Below are 19,931 nucleotides of genomic sequence, written 5' to 3'. Positions count from 1 at the left end.
AACTTGGAGTCAATTTGAGAGAGGTGTATGAAAAATTCTGGGGTAGGGTATGAAGAAATCTATCATCGTTACCTAAGTAACATTTATTTTAATGTCTATTCAAAACCTCCTCCCAAAGAATGGATATCATCATGATGTAATATAGACAAGCCCATAGAAAAGAGAAATAACAAAAAAATACAAGATTATCACAATATCAATATAAACCAGCTATGTTGTGGTTTCAGAAAATTAGTGCATCTTTCATAATTAGGTAAGTAATCGTTTTCAAATGTTCTAAAACATTGATGTTAAAAACTGATTCAAAGATCCTTTGCTTTCATCTTCCTTCCCATTAATTCAGAATGACTGTTACATGGAGAAGCACTGAACGAGATTCAGCTACACTTTATTTACCTTGAGTTATGACTTGCATCAAGTTTGTTTATTAGGCATCAATAGAAACTAGGCCCCAATGTTTAGAACTGTAAAAAATTCTTGTGAAACTGAACATCTTGTAACATTCACTTATAGTGTATCCCTTTGAAACTATCAGAATCATGTTTAATATCACTGGCATATGTCGTGAAATTTTTTTAACTTTGCAGCAGCATTCCAATGCTAGACATGATAATAGAGAATAAAGGAAACTGAATTAAAGTTTTATATAAAATGAAAAAATGGGAAATAAAATGAGTAGTGAGGTAGTGTTCATGGGTTCAATGTCCATTCAGAAATGAGATGGCAGAGGGGAAGAAGCTGTTCCTGAACTGTTGAGTGTGTGCCTTCAAGCTTCTGTACCTCCTTCCTGATGGTAGCAATGAGAAGAGGGCATGTCCTGGGTGGTAGAGGTCCTTAATAATGGGCGCCACCTTCCTGAAAATGACCCAGCTACTATGGAGGTTAGTGCCCATGTTGGAGCTGGCTAATTTTACAACTATCCTGTGCAGTCACACCCCCACCCCCATACCAGACAGTAAATCAGTCAGTAAGAATGGTCTCCACAGTACATCTGTAGAAATTTGCAAATGGTTTTGGTGACATAACAAATTTCCTCAAACTCCTAATGAAATGTAGCTGCTGTCTTGCCTTCTTTATAGCTATATTGATATGTTGAGTCCAGGTTAGAGATATTGACACCTGGGCACTTGAAATTGCTCACCCTCTTTATTTCTATGAGCACATATGTCTGTACCCTTGTCTTATCCTTCCTGAAGTTTGCAATCAGTTCTTTGGTCTTGCTGATGTTGAGGGCAAAGTTGTTCCTGTGACACCACTCAAGCAGCTGATATATCTCGCTCCTGTACGCCCTCTCATCACCATCTGATATTCTGCTAACAATGATTGTATCATCAGCAAATTTATAGATAGCGTTTGAACTGTGCCTTGCCACAGTCACAGTTGTAGAGAGAGTAGAGCATTGGGCTAAGCACGTACCCCTGAGGTTTGCCTGTGTCAATTGTCAGGGAGGTGGAGCTGTTATTTCTTATCTGCACTGACTGTTGTCTTCCTGTGAGGAAATCGAGTGTCCAGTTACAGGGGCCCAGGTTCTGGAGCTTTTTGATCAGAATTGTAGGAATGACAGAGTCAAACACGGAGCTGAAGTCGATGAACATCATCAGCTGTAGTCCTGACAATGATATTTGTGTTGTCCAGGTGATCCAAGGCTGCATGGAGACCTATTGCCGTAGACCTATTGTGGTGATAGGCAAAGTGCAGTGGGTCCAGGTGCTTGCTGAGGCAGGAGTTGATTCTAGTCACAAACAACCTCTCAAAGCACTTCATCACCGTAGACGTGTGCACTACTGGACAACAGTCGCTAAGGCAGCTCACCCTGCTTTTCTTGGGCACTGGTATAATTGTAGCCCTTTTGAAGCAGGTGGGAACTTCTGACCATAGCAATGAGAGACTGAAAATGTCGTTGAACACCCTCGCCAGTTGGCTGCCACAGGTTTTCAGAGCCTTACCAGGTACTCAATCAGGGCCTGTCACCTTACAAGGGTTTACCCATTTGAAAGACAGCCTGACTTTGGCCTCCGAGACAGAGATTACAGGGTCCTCGGATGCTGCAGGGATCCTCATAGCTGTAGTTTTATTCTCCCTTTCAAAGCAGTGAGCTCATCTGGGAGTGAAGCATTGCTGCCACTCACAACGTTGGGTTTCACTTTGTAGGAAGTCATGGCCTGCAAACCCTGTCAAAGTAGACCTGCATCCGATGTCACTTCCAACCTCACTCAGAATTGTTCCTTAGCTCTTGAAAGAGCCCTCCAAGTCATACCTGGTTGTCTTGTACGTACCTGGGTCACCAGACTCAAATGCCAGAGCTCTAGCCTGCAGCAGACTGCAAACGTTCTGGTCTATTCACGGCTTTTGATTTGGCTATGTACAGTAACTATTGGATTTTACGTGCCACCAGGTTTGGTATTCATGTGTAAACCCAATAGTTGCAATCTGTCTTGTGTCACTGCTGGAATTTTTACTGATTGTACTCTATAAAGTAGTTTTTCTTATGCAATCCGCAGTGAAAACTGAAATTACCGCAGCTACTCGGTGCCTAAAATGGAAACTGACTGCTGAACCTGTATCAAGTTGGTTCCGGAAGCTTCCACTCTTAAAAACACTGAACAATATTCAGTGAGTGGTAAATGCCTTTGGACGCTATAATGCATAGGCAATACAAACATCATGCGGAGTATAATACCTTAAACCTGGTGCAGGATCAGTAGGTCTGCTTGCTTCGACGAAAATATACTGTAGTGATGGATACAAGTAAATGTAAGTTATTTTACATATTTTTAATTAGTTACCTATTTTTAGTTTAAAGTTTTCTATATGACATAATTACTTTATTAGGTTATAAGTGTTGATGAATGTGAGACACATTTGGAAGTTTACAGAGTTCGTTGCAATTGGCTAAATCTGGGGTGTGCCTCATCTGATTTTCAAAATTTATTCAGCTGTTTTCTGGATGAGCATTTGTCTTGACTTACCCAGATGAAAGCATTGTGTTGTTTCATGGCCTGCAAGGCTTTGACATTTCGAATTGAGACAACAATCACCAGAAGATATGCAAATTTTTAAGTGCTTATGAAATAGGGGGAAACCAGTGAGCACAAATCGTTCACCAGAAGCACCAAGTTCTAGCCCATCATATTTCAGACGAACCAAAAATACGGCACTGGAAAATGAAAACGGCATAAAGTTAAATCACAATAAATCATGTGACAATATTGTAGTAGATTGCCGAGATCCAGAGAAATGCAGGCAATTTAAAATATTTTTTTCCAATTCTCCATCAGTTAGCTTTGCAAAATGTAATTGATTCACGGAGTCATAGAAAAGTACAGATCAGAAACATGCCCTTTGGCCCATATTGTCCATGCCAAACCATTTAAACTACCTAATCCCATTAACCTGCACTGGGACCATAGCCCTCCATACTCTATCCATGTATCTATCCAAACATCTCTTAAATGTTAAAATCAAGCTCATATGCATCACTTGCATTAACAGCTCATTCCAAGCACTCATGACCCTCTGAGTGAAGAAGTTACCCCCATGTTCCCCTTAAACTTTTCACCTTTCACCCTTAACCCATGACTTCTAGCTGTAGTCCCATCCAACTTAAGTGGAAAAAGCCTGCTTGCATTTACCCCATCTATACCCCTCATAATTTTGTATACCACTATCAAATCTCCCTCAATGTTCTATGTTGCAAGGAATAAAGTCCTATACTAATCAATGTCTCCTCATAACTCAGCTCCTTCAGTCCCAGCGACATCCTTGTAAATTTTCTCTGCACTCTTTCAACAAGACAAAGACAATTGATGGAGACAGCAGCCAGAGAACTGGAAATGAATACCAATGAATTGATCCACTTGACCCGAAACAGGAGTATGTGGGCCATGGCAGTCAAAGCTCAAACTGGGCATGGCACCTGATGATGATGACTCTTTCAACATTATTTACATCTTTCCTGGAGGTAGGTGACCAAAACAAGACAAATACTCCAAATCAGGCCTCACCAATGTCTTGTATGACTTCAGTATAACATCCCATCTCTTGTGCTCGGTCCTTTGATTTATGAAGGCCAATGTGCCAAAAGCTTTCTTTACGATCCTTTCTACCTGTAAAGCTACTTACAGTAAATTATGGAGCTGTATTCCCAGATCCCTTTGCTCTACAGCACTCCTCATGTCCTGCCGTTCACTGTGTAAGACCTACCCTGGTTGGTCCTACTGAAGTGCAAAACCTTGCACTTATCGCATTACATTCCACCCGCCATTTTCCAGCTCATTTTTCCAGCTGATCCAGATCCTGTCGCAAGCCACGATAGCCTTGCTTGTTGTCCATGACACCTCCAATCTTGATGCCATCTGCAAATCTGCTGATCCAGTTAACTGCATTATCATCCAGATCGTAGCGACAGATGACAAACAACAATGGACCCAACATCGATCCCTGGGACACTCCACTAATCCCAGGCCTCCAGTCATCGAGACAACCATCTACTACCACTTTGACTTCTCCCACAGAGCCAATATCTAATCCAATTTGCTACCTCATCCTGAATGTCAAATGACTGAACCTTCTTGACCAACCTCCAATGCGGAAGTTCAGAAGTAGCATCGAAGATAGTTTTTATTAGCAAAAAGAAGCAATAAAAATACACACAGATTGATGGCATATTTAAAAATGCAAAATTACTGAGGCTTATAGATTGCAAAATGGAAATCCAAGAGGCATTCTTTTAAATCCTCTTCCTTGAGGACCCTTGTGGTTTTCAATCACAAATTTGCACAAAACACTGGATTTAATGGATCAGCATGTCAGATCAGTATTTCTGTACAGTCAAATAAACATTAAAAACATGTTCTTAGGACATTTGGGAAAACATTAGACAGTCAAAATGGTTTAATGTTGAAAGGCATGGACAGAGTGGATGTGGCAAAGTTGTTTCCCATGATGGGGGAGTCTAGTACGTGAGGGCATGACTTAAGGATTGAAGGGCGCCCATTCAGAACAGAGATGCGAAGAAACTTTTTTAGCCAGAGGGTGGTAAATCTATGGAATTTGTTGCCACGGGCGGCAGTGGAGGCCAAGTCATTGGGTGTATTTAAGGCAGAGATTGATAGGTATCTGAGTAGCCAGGGCATCAAAGGTTATGGTGAGAAGACGGGGGAGTGGGACTAAATGGGAGCATGGATCAGCTCATAATAAAATGGCGGAGCAGACTCAATGGGCTGAATGGCCGACTTCTGCTCCTTTGTCTTATGGTCTTATGGTCTTATGATGTAAAAATGTATAACTGCCATGTATAACTAGCTGGACAGAAAAGAGGGACCGGAAGGTAAAGTATATCAGGATTTTCCAAAAGCATTTGAAATGCAGCACTAGAGGATGTTCTTACATCATAAAACATGAAGTTTGAGGATGTAGTGCACAGCAAAGATGACTATCAAAGCTTGCAGCAGGATCTGGACCAGCTGGAACGGACTGAAAATGGCAGATGGAACTTAATGCAGGCAAGTGTGAGGTGTTGCACTTTGGGAGGACCGACTAGGGCAGGTCTTCTACGGTGAGCAATAGGGTACTGAGAAGTGCAGTAGAACGGAGAGATCTGGGAATCCATAATTCGTTGAAAGTGGCATCAGAGGTAAATAGGGTCGTAAAGAAACCTTTTGGCACATCGGCCTTCATAAATCAATCTTCTGAGTACAGGAGATAAGCTGTTATGTTTAAGTTATATACGACATTCGTGAGGCCTAATTTGGAATATTTGTAAACATGAGGAATTCTGCAGATGCTGGAAATTCAAGCAACACACATCAAAGGTGCTGCCAGGCAGCATCTCTAGGAAGAGGTACAGTCGATGTTTCGGGCCGAGACCCTTCGTCAGGACTAACTGAAGGAAGAGCTAGTAAGAGATTTGAAAGTGAGAGGGGGAGGGGGAGATCCAAAATGATAGTCCTCTCATATCCCTTTTGCCAATCACCTGTCCAGCTCTGGCTCCATCCCTCCCCCTCCTGTCTTCTCCTATCATTTTGGATCTCCCCCTCCCCCTCTCACTTTCAAATCTCTTACTAGCTCTTCCTTCAGTTGGTCCTGACGAAGGGTCTCGGCCCAAAACGTCGACTGTACCTCTTCCTAGAGATGCTGCCTGGCCTGCTATGTTCACCAGCAACTTTGATGTGTGTTGCTTGGAATATTTGTCTAGTTTTGGTCACCTACCTCCAGGAAAGATGAAAATAAGATTGAAAAAGTGCAGAGAAAATTTACAAGGACATTGCTGGGACTGGAGGAGCTGAGTTATAGGGAGAGATTGAATAGGTTAGGACTTTATTCCTTGCAGTGTAGACGATTGAGGGGAGATTTGATAAAGGTATACAAAATGATGAGGGGTATAGATAGGATAAATGGAAGGCAGCTTCTTCCACTGAGGTTGGGTGTGACTAGAACTAGAGGTCCTGGGTTAAGGGTGAAAGGTGAAATGTTGAAAAAGGACACAAGGGACAACTTCTTCACTCAGGATGGGCAGAGTGTGGAATGAGCTCCCCGTGTGAGTGATGAATGCAGGTTTGATTTCAAAATTTAAGAGAAATTTGGATAGGTACATGGATGTGAGGGGTATGGAGGGCTATGCTCCAGGTGCAGGTTGATGGGTCTAGGCAGATTAATAGCTCCGCATAGATTAGATGGGCCCTCGGATGTTCACTGTTTGTATAGTTGACTTGGATGGTGTACATTTGTTTTTACTTCTAACTAAATTTTCAACTGATATTAATATGAAAGAAGAAGTAATCAAGTGTATTGAGAATCATTGAGGCTAAGGTTGGTAAGTTAGACCACAAAATGGATTGAGAGAGATGATGGTTGGATGGACAAGTAGATCCAAGAGACATTTTCAGCCATGATCTGATTGAATGGCAGAGTAAACTTTATGGCTATAAAACGTACTCCCACCTTTATGTATTATGTTCAACAAAACAGTAATGGAAATATTCTAGATTCTCTGACTCTGACACTGCTGATTTTTGCAGTTTTGACACTGCAATCTTTTAATTATCATTTGCTAGACTTTGAGGTCAACAAGAGCAAAAGCCAATAAGATATGCCTCTAAATTTACTTAATAAATTACATACTCATTCTCAGCATCTCTCTGAATCAATTTGAACAAACTATTGAGAGCATTTTTCATTATGAGTTTCACTATTGAAGTGTAGTTGTAAATATAATGTCTTGTGGTGTAATCAAGATGATGTCCATAAAATCTGAAAAGAATCAGCGTATTAACTGACAAACCCCCTCTCACCACCAGAACAGTTGCAGCTTTAATATTTTAAAGACATACAAAAATTTAGGACATTGAGAAAATAACAGGCAGGGTAGACAAAGGAGAGTCAGTGGATTTTGTTTATTTGGACTTTCAGAAGGACTTTGTCAATGTGCCACACATGAGGCTGCTTAACAAGATAAGAGCCATTGTATTACAGGAAAGATACTACTATGGATAGATGATTAGCTGACTGGCAGGAGGCAAAATGTGGGTATAAAGGGGATCTATTCTGGTTGGCTGCCAGTGACAAGTGGTGTTCTACAGTGGAGGTATTGGGAACACTTCTTTTCATGCCCTATGTCAATGATTTGGATGATGGAATTGATGACCTCGTGGCCAAGAATGCAAATAACACAAAGATACTGTCAGTGGAGGGGCAGTTAGTGTTGAGGAAGCAGGGACTCTGCAGAAGGGCTTAGACAGAGTGGCAGAATGGGCCTAGAAGTGGCAGATGGAATATAGTGTAGGGAATCTTGAGAGTCCTTGTGCAGGATTCCCTAAAGATTAACTTGCAGGTTAAGTTGGCGGTAAGGAAGGCAAATGCAATGTTAGCGTTCATTTGAAAGGACTAAAATATTAAAGCCAGAATGTAATGCTGAGGCTTTATAAGGCATTTGTCAGATGGTACTTGGAGTACTGTGAGCAGTTTTGAGCTCCTTATCTAAGAAAAGAAGTGCTGGCATAAGAGAGGGTCCAGAGGAGGTTCGTGAGAATGATTCCGGGAATGAAAGTGTTAACCTTTGAGGAGTGTTTGATGGCTCTGGGCCTGTACTCACTGGAGTTTAGAAGAATGAGGGGAGATTTCATTGAAACTATTGAATATTGACTGGATGTGGGGAGAATGCTTCCTATAGGGGATAAGTTTAGGACCATACGGCACAGTCTCAGAATAGGGCGATGAGGAGGAATTTCTTTAGCCAAAGGGTGGTGAATCATTATCATGGACAGCTGTGGAGACTAAGTCACTGAGTAATCTTAAAAGCAGAAATTGACAGGTGCTTGATCAGTCAGGGTGTCAAAGGTTACAGGGAGAAGCCAGGAGAATGGGGTCAAGGGGAATAATAAATCAGCCATGATTGAATGGCACAGCAGATGAGGTGGGCTGATTGGTTCCTATGTAAAATGCTCTTAAACTACAAAACTTCAATAAAACTTGAAACATGGCAACTTTTTAAAATTAATCGCCAATGGATTTTTAAAAAAATTGGTTTTAGTAGGTCTTTAGCAAGTCTATGTTGTGTTCAATATCAGCGGGAGCACTCTTCAGAATTATAAACTGAATTCCTGAAAAAAACAACTTGCAGATGTGCATACTTGGAAATCCTGCAACAGTTGACAGTCTGGAGGTGTAATATCACCACATGCCCACTTCAAATACAGGGCTACCCCAAAGTTTAGTATTATATTAGTACAATAAATATAAACTTGTTCAGAAGGTAGAAAGAAATAAAATTGTTGACTTTTTAATATATTTTATCTTTTTTTGTGCTCCCTCCATAGCAAAGTCAGGGAATCTGGCTATTCTAGTATCAACCACACACAAGTGGCTTTCCATCTTGTTTGACATTACCATTATATTTCCTCGTGCCCTTGTTACTGAAAACTAAGCCATGCACAATTCATTTAACACATAATATCAAATTCTTTCCAGTCCAAAACCCTGGATCCTCTTTTTGTGTAAAGTCTCTCCTTTCAGTACTTTACCTCTTTGTTTCTATTTTAAACTCCTCTGGGGAAAAACATCAATTCATTCCATTCAATGGCTGTGGCTGCAAAGTGTAATTCTAACTGAGACTGGGGAGCAGAGCATACTGCTCATTCTTTTCTTGTACACGATTTTACAGAAAAATTACTTCATTTAAAATATTGAAGGTTTCCCTTGTACTGAAAAGTAAATGTCATACTTTTCTGCATGTACATGGTTGCAATGTGGTCTGGTATGGCGATGCTGAATATGCAGAATTGTAATTCTAAACTGTAGTGGACTCAGTTCAATACATCCTTGCACATCAGTAGTATCTACATTAAGTGCTGTCTCTCCTGGCTATGCCATCATCTTGCAGGTACCAACCGGGCAGGAGGTACAGACACCTGAAGTCCAAGATCACCAGGTTCAAGAACATTTGCCTCCCTTCAACCATTCAGTTCCTGACCAAACTTGCAGAACTTTAATCACTATCTCAGTACAACACCACCATGGCCTATCACAGACTTTGTTTTGTTCCAATTATACCTGTTGCTGTAAAACCACAAATCTCATGTCATATAAATCAGTGATAATAAATCTGATTCTTCCTCGTATAATTTATGTTTTCGATGTGAGCAATTCGCATCTAATGTCGTGTACTTGTGATACCTAAGTCTCCTTGTGCATATGACAATAAACTGGGTTTCTTTGAATACTCTGCAGGCAATGCAGCATCTATAGAGAAAAAAAGGAGTAAGTGACCATACAATATACTTGTCAAGCTTATTACCATTACCACAATACTGCCTGCAAGGGGATTGTGTTGTAGAAATTTCCTATTTTCAAAAATAATTCACCAGCTGCAATTTACTGGAAAAAATTCCCAGTTATGCATTATTATCTCCGGCCAGTTCGCTGATTCTATTCGATTAGTCACAGATCAACAAAGTCTACAATAAATAAAAAAACACCCAAGACGCTACCCCTGACACCGCTCCCTTGCTTGGCACAATTTGAATGAGCGCCCGAATACCGCGCCGGGCGCGCGCTCCCGCACTGCCCTCCGCGGTCACGCGTCGTCGGCCGCGGGACTACTTTCACCAACGTCTCCAGATGGGGCGGGGGTGGAGGGAGGCGAAAGGTCGCTGTTTAATCTGTCGCCACGTATCCCGTACCTGCTAGGAAAAAGACTGAAACGGCGGCTGAAATCCAACTTTCCTTTCAGAAATCCGGCTGGGCCAAGCGGCGAGATGAGGGCGGGGAAGGGGAGCCGCGGGTCGCGCTGGGAACGTGGAGGCTGGAGCCGGTTGTCTGGGACTCTTTGCCGGGGCGGACGGCGGCGCCGGCGGTGCTGCGGCTCTGACGCGCTCCATTTTTATTCGAATATTTTGGTGGAGAGCGGCGCTGCCAGAGCGAGGCTGCGCCTGGTCCGCTCAGATCCCGCCCCGGCCTCTCGCCTCTCGGCCCGAGCTCCCCTCCCCTCCGTGCCCTCTTAGCTCCGGCTTGTCGCTGCTGTGCCCGCAGACAGCAGCCGCCTCTCGTACCCGTCTTGCCGTCGGCCCGCCAGGTAGCGGCGGTTGGTGGTGTCAAGGCTCCGCTCCCTTTCCTGTCCCTCCTCTCTCTGTCGAACTCGGCCCGGCCCTCCTCTCCCCTTCGGCTGTCGACATGGCGCGCCTGGTGGCCGTCTGCAGGGAAGGCGAGGAAGAGTTCCCCTTCGAGAAGAGGCAGATCCCGCTCTACATCGACGACACGTTGACGGTGGGTGAAATAAGGGCGACGCCGCGCGAAGGAGGGCCGTCGTTTACCACCCGTGCCTGGGTGAGGAGGCCCCAGCAGGGCCCCGGGCTTTCGCAGTAGGCCCTGGTTGTTGAGCCGGGCCTACTAGTTGTTTTTTTTTCCTCTCTCTTCGATACCTCCTCTATCGGTGATGAGGAGGAGTGAAATTTTCGCAGAGAGGCCGAAGTCCTTGCTCACTCGGCTTGCAGGAATGAAATGGTGTCCGTGGCAATAAAACTTGAGTTTGCTTAGGCCGGTTGGCAAGCCATGTTTTGGGCGCTTTATGTTGCGAAGTTCAACGTTGGTTTATATGATATACCTTACTTTAAAATTTCTCAATTATTTTTAGAGCCAAAGATACTTCGTCGTTTCTTTAGAATAGGGGTACGTTATGAGTATTTGCGTTAGTTGCAAAATTTAATCTTTAATATTTTTACATATTTCTTCATAATATTATTGTGTAGTCCAGAGTTGACTTGTCAAAATATCTTTTGAAGACGTAAAATTAAGCCAGTCACCAGTTTGTGTAGTTTCCTATGTTAGCCTAGGGTGGCTGCATGTAGGGTTTTTAAAAAATTGTTACCCACCGTTTGTGGCTACTTATAGTCTACCTAATCATCACAAAATGTCCGTAGATTTCAATGTCAACGTGCAGTTATTATTGCTGGACCTTTACCACTTGAAGAACGCTGCCTCTTTAATTTGCCTTTTCTTAAGTGGCTTGTCATGCTTGCTTTTAGGTACTGAGTGACTGTAGGCCTTTACAATTAAACTGTCTTTTACATATTGAACAGGTTCACTTTCCAGCTTGCTGCTGATGGCATGTCTCCCATTTGTTTTATGCTTTTGCACTCTTTCTCCTGTCTCTCTCCCCCCCCCCCAAAAAAAATGCTCAGTTAAGTTATAAACAGAGGAGATCCTGCAGATGCTGGAAATCCTGAGCAACGCACACAAAATGCTGGAGGAACTCAGCTAGTCAGGCAGCATCTATGAAGGGGAATAATAAATCAACGTTTCAAGCTGAGACCCTGTAGATCTCCATTTGCTAGTTCAAATGAATCAAACCATTTTTAGTGCCTTGCAGTTAGTCTCTTTTGACAGTAAAGAGAAGGTAAAGAAAGTAATAGATCAAAAGAGAAGGCTTGTAACTACCCAAGTGTGGGTACCTTGCAGAGCTGGATGGGTGGCATTGGGGAATCCAAAACAAAAGACAGAACTGTTTATGTCATGTTGGAGGGATGGTGTTCGACATACTGACGAACTGGAAATAGTGCACTTCTTGCAGATTTAGTGATTGAAGAGCTCTAAGAAATTAATATCAGCAAACAAAAAGTTGATTTGAGCTTTAGAGTTACAGAAAATGGAACTAAAAGCCGCTAATTCTACGCAATCCAATGACTGCATCCTAAGGTTTTGAAGAAGGTGGTTGTCATATTCCAAAATTCCAATGGTTCCCATGGTTTGGAAGGTGGCAAATGTATACTTGTAACACAATTGTTAAACAAAATTACAGCATCTGTTGGAGTTGGTATACTTTTGTGGATTGAGGACTTTAGTAAGATTAAAGTGTTGGAATGGATCATTCTTGAGTTGAAACTGATTTGGATACATTGTGGTAAAAAATCTGAGGTCATCCACTTTGGTACCAAAAATAGAAATTCGGCTTTTTTAAAAGCTGAGTGATTATAAGATGTTAACATTCATTGTAATCTGCTTGTCTTTGTACAAGAATTACTGAAAGTTAACATGAGGGTATAGCAAGGAATTGGAAGGCAAACAATATGTTAATGTTGCAAGAATTTAATACAAGAATAACAGTGTCTTTCTCCAGTTTATATAGGACCCCACTAAAAGGACATCTAGACTATTGGATACTGTTTGGTCTATTGTTTAAGGAAAGATATGGTTAGTCACTGGGTTATGCAAGGGATTTTTTTCTTGACGACTGTCAATAAACCCATTTCTCCAAGTCACCAAATCCTAATACACCTGTTTCTAAAGTTACTCGTGTCATGTTATTCTACGTAAACTTTGTATCATTTCATTTTGTCATATATTCAGCTCAGCATAGCCTGTAATTAAACTCATGGAAAATAAACTGTAAGCAACCATTAATGAATACCATGAAGCACATTATTATGATTTTGGGTAAATGCTTTAAAATTGTATATGGGAGAATTTATGCAAAATCAGATTAACATCCTAGGAATGTTAAATGAAGATTAATATGTCAAGGCTTCAAGTACAAAATTACAAAACTACAAAATTGGGTTGTGAAGTCAGAGATTGTGGTGTCACATTATTAAATTAAGCGGCTGGCCATTCAGGACTGAACTAATTAGAAATGTTTTTGGATGGAATTCTCTGCCTTGAGGACTAAAGGCTCTGTTAGGCATATTTTAGGTAAATATCACTAGATTATTGGATGATCAGGAAATTAAGGGATACAGTAAAACTCTGAAATTATCAAGCTACGTAAGTCACCATATACTACCCAGAGATTCATTTTCTTGTGGGCATTCCCAGTGCATACAAAGAAACATATTCAATGAAAAGCCACGCACAAGATGAACTCCCAACATGCAAAAGATGATGAACTGTGCCAATCAGAATACCCCAATGCTTGGCATCTGGTTCTCGTGCTATTTTTAGTCTCACCTGGTTCACTGGAAAATTTACTGTTACTATTGTGTAACATATTTTGTATATATAAAAAAATTAAGTGTTTTGGGACATTAATATTGCCTCCAATAGCGGGGAATATCTTCTAGTTTGTCATCATTAGAGTCCCTCTGATGCCAGGTTCTGAGTTACAGCGCATGTGTTAATGCAAGCAAGTGGTGCTGAAGTAAAAGAATGGCAGAACTAACTTGAGGGATCAAAAGGCATTTTGGTTTGCGTGACCTGACCATGGTATTGTAACATGTTAAGATCACAATGGAAGCTGCATGTGAGTTTTTGAAAAGCTTCTTTTGTATTTTAAGCAGAAGAATTTGCTTAAGAAATCTGCAAATATTCATTTTTTTGAGAATGCTAAAGCTATGCCATGCATTTTTGGTGATATTGGCTTGTTTTGACAAGAATTTTACATTTAAATTCACAATTCCATGAAATCATTCATATTTGTAAACCTGGGCAAATTGATGTAAATAGGTATATAATTGCATGCTGTGCACTTGTTGATTAATTAAAGGATGGTAATCATTTGGTGTTCAGTGTTTGTGAGTCGAGCCATTTGGGACAACATGCATATTGAAAGTTAAAGACCTTGGTGTACAAGTCCAAGGCTTCTTGAAGGTAGCAGAACAGGTGTCTTGGTTACCGAGGCATACAGGATAATTGCCTTCATTATCCAAAGAATAAAATACAAGGCTAAGGAGATTTTGATACAACTTCATAAAATGTTGGTTGGACTGCGTCTTGAGTACAGATCTGGTTACTATATGTAGGGAGGACATAATTATACTAGAGAATATGTGGAAGAATTTACCAGGATGGAGTGTTTAATTCAGAGGGGAGACTGGATAAGCTGGGGTTTGTTTTCCTTAGTGGATGAGGCTGTAAAGGGGTATAAGTGAGATGTTAAAGATTGAGGGACGTGTATAGTATGGCTGGCAAATAACTTTCCCCCCACAGGAGACCTACCTGAAATTGGAAGGCATGATTTGGGGTGGCTGTGTAGGAGTTTTAGAATGGATGAGAGAAAGAGAATGGGTGGAATTGGGAGTGTACTGCCTGAGGGAGTGGTGGAGGAACAGATTCCTGCATCATTTACAAAGTACCTTAATGAGCACTTGAATTGGCAGGCATAGAAGGACAGCGCCCCCCCCCCCCCCCGCAGATACTGGAATTTCAAGCAACACACATAAAAATTGCTGGTGAACGCAGCAGGCCAGGCAGCATCTATAGGAAGAGGTACAGTTGACGTTTTGGGCCGAGACCCTTCGTCAGGACTAACTGAAAGAAGAGATAGTAAGAGATTTGAAACAGGGAGGGGGAGATTAGAAAATCTACACATGATGTGTTGGAAATTAGCATAGATTGGTACTTGATGGAAAAAATGGAATGGGATGCATAACCTATTTCTGTACTAAATTCCTATATTCTGTTTGGAAAGTGCCTATTTAGGCCACATTGCCTACATCCATTCTACCCCTTCCACTTTCTACATCAGTACAATCCAGTTTATTGTGGTGCCTGCCTCTCTGTGGTCCGCTGAGGCAGAAAATTAAAACACCACTGATTTCTCTGAATGATAACTTGGAACCTTTTTGATGCAGAAAGTAATACAAACTGTCAAGTCCCATTGGGAACAGGTTAGGCAGCCAGGCTTCATAGCAAAACCACATAATCAAACTAGGAATCACTTCCTATGTTGCTTGCATTCTTCCACCTATTTGTGAGCAGTTAACCCAAGAATGTGCTATAGTAAATAGCCTTAAGTGTATTATTTTATGGAGATTTGGCCAGTCAGTTCTGAGCCAAATCTGTGATTTTTTTTTCTCTTTTTCTTTGTACACATTGAACTTGAGTTTGCATTAGGTAGCCAGTGCCTACGTCTGTGCATGTGAAATTTAAAATGTATTTTTGCCTTGCCCTTGGATGCTCCTTTTCCACTTCTCCCACCTCACTTTTTCCTACTAATTGTGGCAGACTTTCAGCTGTTCTGTTTAATTACTTTCACCATTTCATCTTTAGAAATGTTGAACCTATTTCACCATTCTTTCAGTTTTTTATAATTGTTTCTGTTACATGCTGATGTGAATATTAATTCTTGGAGATGATTGAGGATTTGAACTACTTTTGTTACTTGGCTCTTTGGTTATGCTTTTTAGATTGTACATTTAATTCACTGAAATCTAGGCTGATAGTCAGAATTTGTGAGGCCGCCCAAAATGGGTCACTGCAGCAAGTGCGAGTTAACCCTGACTATCACAGGTGATCCAAAGCCTAGTCAAGGATCAGATTTCAAAGAGCATTATATAGTTAGAGGTTATGCCTTGAGCAGCTGAACAACGGGGTGTGCAGGAATTCGGAGCGCAGGATTGCAGTGGTTAGAAATAGTGCAAGGTTACAGGGATTTGAAGTTGATGGGAAATTTAAAATTCAGTCCATCAGCGAAGATCAAGGTCAAAATTGTTTATTGCCATATGTGCAAGTATATGTATCCACAGGTGCAATGAAACACTTCCTTGCAGTATCACAGACTTGTAGCGTCATATAAGGAGAATTCACAAGAGAAACGTGAATCAAACAATTTATATACAGTCTTCACAAGAAAACCCAAGTAGAACCAAAAAAGTCTGTTTAATGCAGCAAACTGGTTATAGTGTTGTAGATTGTAGTGATGAAGGTTTTGCTAGTTTGGGTAAATGGGTCTTGTTCTGAGGTAGAATGCTGACAAATTTTTTAGATTTTGGTGGAAAATGTCCAGAGAAAAGTCAACCAAGAGTGCATTGAAATAGTGAAACTTAGGTGCAATGACATCTGACTGGGTGATAACTTGAGAGGTGGGAGTTGCTGATTGTGGTTACATCTTTATTCCATAATTCCTTTAAGCCATTGAGTTTATTCCAGTTCACAACAATCCCGTTATCCAACTTGTTTTCCCTGTCATGTATTATGAATTGTGTGATTGAAATAGGCTTTCCCAATATTTCTTTAGAAAGAAACTGCCTGCCATCTTTTTCTAGTTTGGCAGAAATTAGTCCAATAGTTTTAAAATGAGTATAGCAATCAAGAGATTTCTTTTATTTAGAAATACAGCACGGTGCATGCCATTCCAGCCTGCTGAGATTTTTTTTGTTTAGAAATACAGCATGGAGCCACGCCGCCCAGCAGCCCACCAACTTAACCCAAATAGCTGGATAATTTATAATGACCAATTAACATACCAACCGTTCCACTGCATTGCGTCTTTGGACTGGGAGGAAACTGGAGCATCTGGTGGAAACCCATACGCACTCGGGAAGAACATGCAAACCTTATATAGGATGCCGGAATTGAACTCCAAACCCTGATGCCCTAAGCTGTAATAGCATCACACTAACCACAACGTTATCGTTGTGCTCCAGTGATCATGGTTAAGTCCTTATTTCACATTCCTTTAGGTCATTGAGTCTATGCCAGTTCACAACAATCCCTTTTTCCCTTTGGTGAGAAGTGAATTGTCCTTTGTGTAATTGTAAAATTAAACACTTGATCCTTTTCAATATTGGAAGTAGTGATGTGAGCATGGCAGAAAATCTTTTTACGGTAATGAATATAAATATTAGATCGATGACACAGTCGTGTGTCAGAAATATTTATTACAGCACCAGTGACCTGGGTTCAGTTCCAGCTGCTCCCTGTAAGGACTTGGTATGTTCTCCCAGTGACTGTGTGGGTTTCCTCCAGGTACCTTGGTTTCTCCTCACATTCCAAAGATGCACGGGTTAGTAGGTTAGTTGGTCACATGGGTGTAATTGGGCAGTGCAGGCTCATTGGACCAGAAGGATACATCTAAATAAATAATGATATGGACCAAGCCAAGGGATGAATAAAAGTTTGGTCAAAGGATAGGCATGTTGATATTATATTCCGTGTTAGCATCTGGAAGTTTTGACCATTTATGGGGTGACATAAGTTTTTTTTTAATGCCATTATTGGTCATTGAACATTGGAATGATGGTTGGTAGGCATGTTCGTTAAGGTATTGCCAGAAGAATTTTGAATTAAATTTATAATTGTGAACAGTTATTTTGAAGAATTTTGAAAAATAGTGTATGAGCAGTTCTTTGCTGAAAGCTGGGGCTGTGACAGCATGGGGGTGAGTGAGTTTTCTTTTTGGGAAGCTTGTAAGGTCTTGACATAATGTAAGGTGGCATACTGAAGATGCATTTTTTTTAAACCTGATAAATTTAAGAGTCCAGTGTTTCTGAAATCACTTTCCTGGTTTTAGTGGTTATAGGTTAATACAAACTCGGGTTCTGATATTTTAAACTCTGCACATTAAGCTTCAGTTTGATTTGATTATTGGTAAATAAAGTTCTTAAACTATATATTTGGAATTGCACAGATTTTGTTTTCATTGTTTTACGTCCACTTTTGATTATTGGATCTTCCAATTGGCTTTGTATGGGTTGGTCTTATTCAATGAATTATGTCTTGCAGCATGTTTGAAAGAAGAAAATGTTACCACATTGATTTAAGTAATCCACATGATGAGCTATGGTGTTCTTCAAAATACACTTGCTGTAATGTTTTTCCTCTCTACAACAAAAGGGTGCAGGTTCCTTCCGGACACCTCATCCAAGTATTTTTTGAGTGACAGTGGATGTTTGATCTGGACATTTTAATTACTTTTGGTTTTGTTAGTGGATGTTCTTAATTTGGGTTTATTGATAGAAAATTTTAACATCATTCAGCTTTGAGGCATTTTTTGCTGTTTTTCCTCTTCCAAATATATGCAATGATGCAACTGCAAAATTGCCTAGGTTTAGATTAGCATACATTATGGCGATGTCTCAAATTTCCTACATGAAAACTAATATTACAATGAAAGACTGACAAAGGCTCTCCAGTTGTTTTCCTGTCCATGTTAGCTGATCCAAACAGTTTAAAGTTCGCAGGGAAAAATATTTTGTAAAATAGTAACATAGAATGTCACTTTGTTAAAAGACCTTGTGGTAACAGCTATAATTTTTTTGGTTTTTCTATGGACTATGATGAGTCACAAGTTTTAAGAACAGTACACTAAAATGAAGGTGCTGGAAGTACTCGGCAGGTCACGTAGCAGTGGAGATGGTTCAAGTCTGATATTTTACCAACAGTAGGAAATGTTAGAAATTGAATGTTTTGAGTTGGTGAAGTTGGTGGATAAGGAGAACCAAGAGAATGCAGGACAATGAAGATCTAGGTACACTACTGACATTAAAACCTTAGTAGACCCTTTCAATTTTGGCAGCTTCATCTGGAGGTGCTGCAGTGGAACAAGGAAGAGGGAGATAAATTTTGACCAGGTCATCCTCACCCTACTTAAAAGCCACTTGCAGATGATCTAGGGACAAGCCTTTACCCCCTCTCAACTGGGACTGCCAGTTCCTGTCACTAGTCTTATCTTCACTCTTATCACAGGCAGAGCCTCCATTCTTGATGTTATCTATGACTTAAAAGTGCTTATGATTTCCAACTTGGCCTGACTTTGAAATATTCTCACTCCAGATGCTCTCAAACCTGAATATTTACAGTATTTTAAATTTATTTTCATTATTTGAAGTACTTAATATATTAAATTTGATGTGACTAAGTTCTGAGAGATATTTGATCAAATCTGGCTTTAAAGCTGGAAGTACAATGTTGGCAACTGCACAAAATATTAAACTCTATGATTATAGCGCTTCTCTATTCACAATTTATAAATTCACTGGGAATGTGGTTTTGTCTATCCAAGGACAAATACAAGTTAGTATTCATTGTAGTTCTCCATTATTTACTTTTCTCTCACACCCTTTTATTAAATCTTTTAGTGACCAACTAATTGAAAATGTAAACATTTACAGCAGTAAAGATGACAGCACCATGTTGTGTTGTGTAAGCAGGGATTTTTTGATTGCAAGTAGGAGCAAACTTTTAGTGTTTTTTTTCATGGTAATTTGGGTTCAATCTGGACCTCTGGTTTCTTTTAGCAGGTCACAGATGTGTGCATAAGTAGGTTAATTGGCTATTTAAATTGCCCGTAATGAGAAGGTAAAAGGTAAAATCTGGTGGTAATTGATGTGAACATGGGGAGAATAGGTTACATGGAAAATAATGGGAATGGGATTCCTTTGTGAATGCTAAAACTTGATGGGCTTTCATTTTGTAGGGAAATGAACTCTGTGGCTTAGCTACTTGGATAATTTTTAAACAATTTCAGACTTTATAGGTTACAGGTGTTGAGCATAACCTCAATACTGTTCACGCATCTTTTCTTTCTGGCTAACAACTTGTACTTTTGTGGGGTTTTTTTGGATGCCTCAGCTTGTCTAATTATGGAGGTGATATGAGATAAAGCACATTTATGTAGCCATGATCTGAGACTTGCTGTCTGAAACGGTGGTGAGGCATATTAAAACTGGTTTCAAGAGTCCTGTAGTTTTGACAATCAGTTTCTCCTTTGGCTTCTCCCACTT

General features: G+C 40.5%; 1 protein-coding gene across 2 annotated transcripts in view; it reads left to right on the top strand.

The window, feature by feature from the left end:
- The first annotated feature begins 10,414 nt into the window (after positions 1-10,414).
- Positions 10,415-19,931, top strand: part of ggnbp2 (gametogenetin binding protein 2) — a 48,924-nt gene continuing 39,407 nt past the window's right edge. For both annotated transcript variants that reach the window (XM_063031864.1, XM_063031863.1), the window contains exon 1: positions 10,415-10,761. In XM_063031864.1, the coding sequence (XP_062887934.1) occupies positions 10,669-10,761 (93 nt within the window). In that variant the 5' untranslated portion in view covers positions 10,415-10,668. The remainder of the gene's footprint in view (positions 10,762-19,931) is intronic.

The sequence above is a fragment of the Mobula hypostoma genome, chromosome 23 (genome assembly GCF_963921235.1).
Source record: "Mobula hypostoma chromosome 23, sMobHyp1.1, whole genome shotgun sequence".
NCBI lineage: Eukaryota > Metazoa > Chordata > Chondrichthyes > Myliobatiformes > Myliobatidae > Mobula > Mobula hypostoma.
This window is presented reverse-complemented; position numbering and strand designations above follow the sequence as displayed.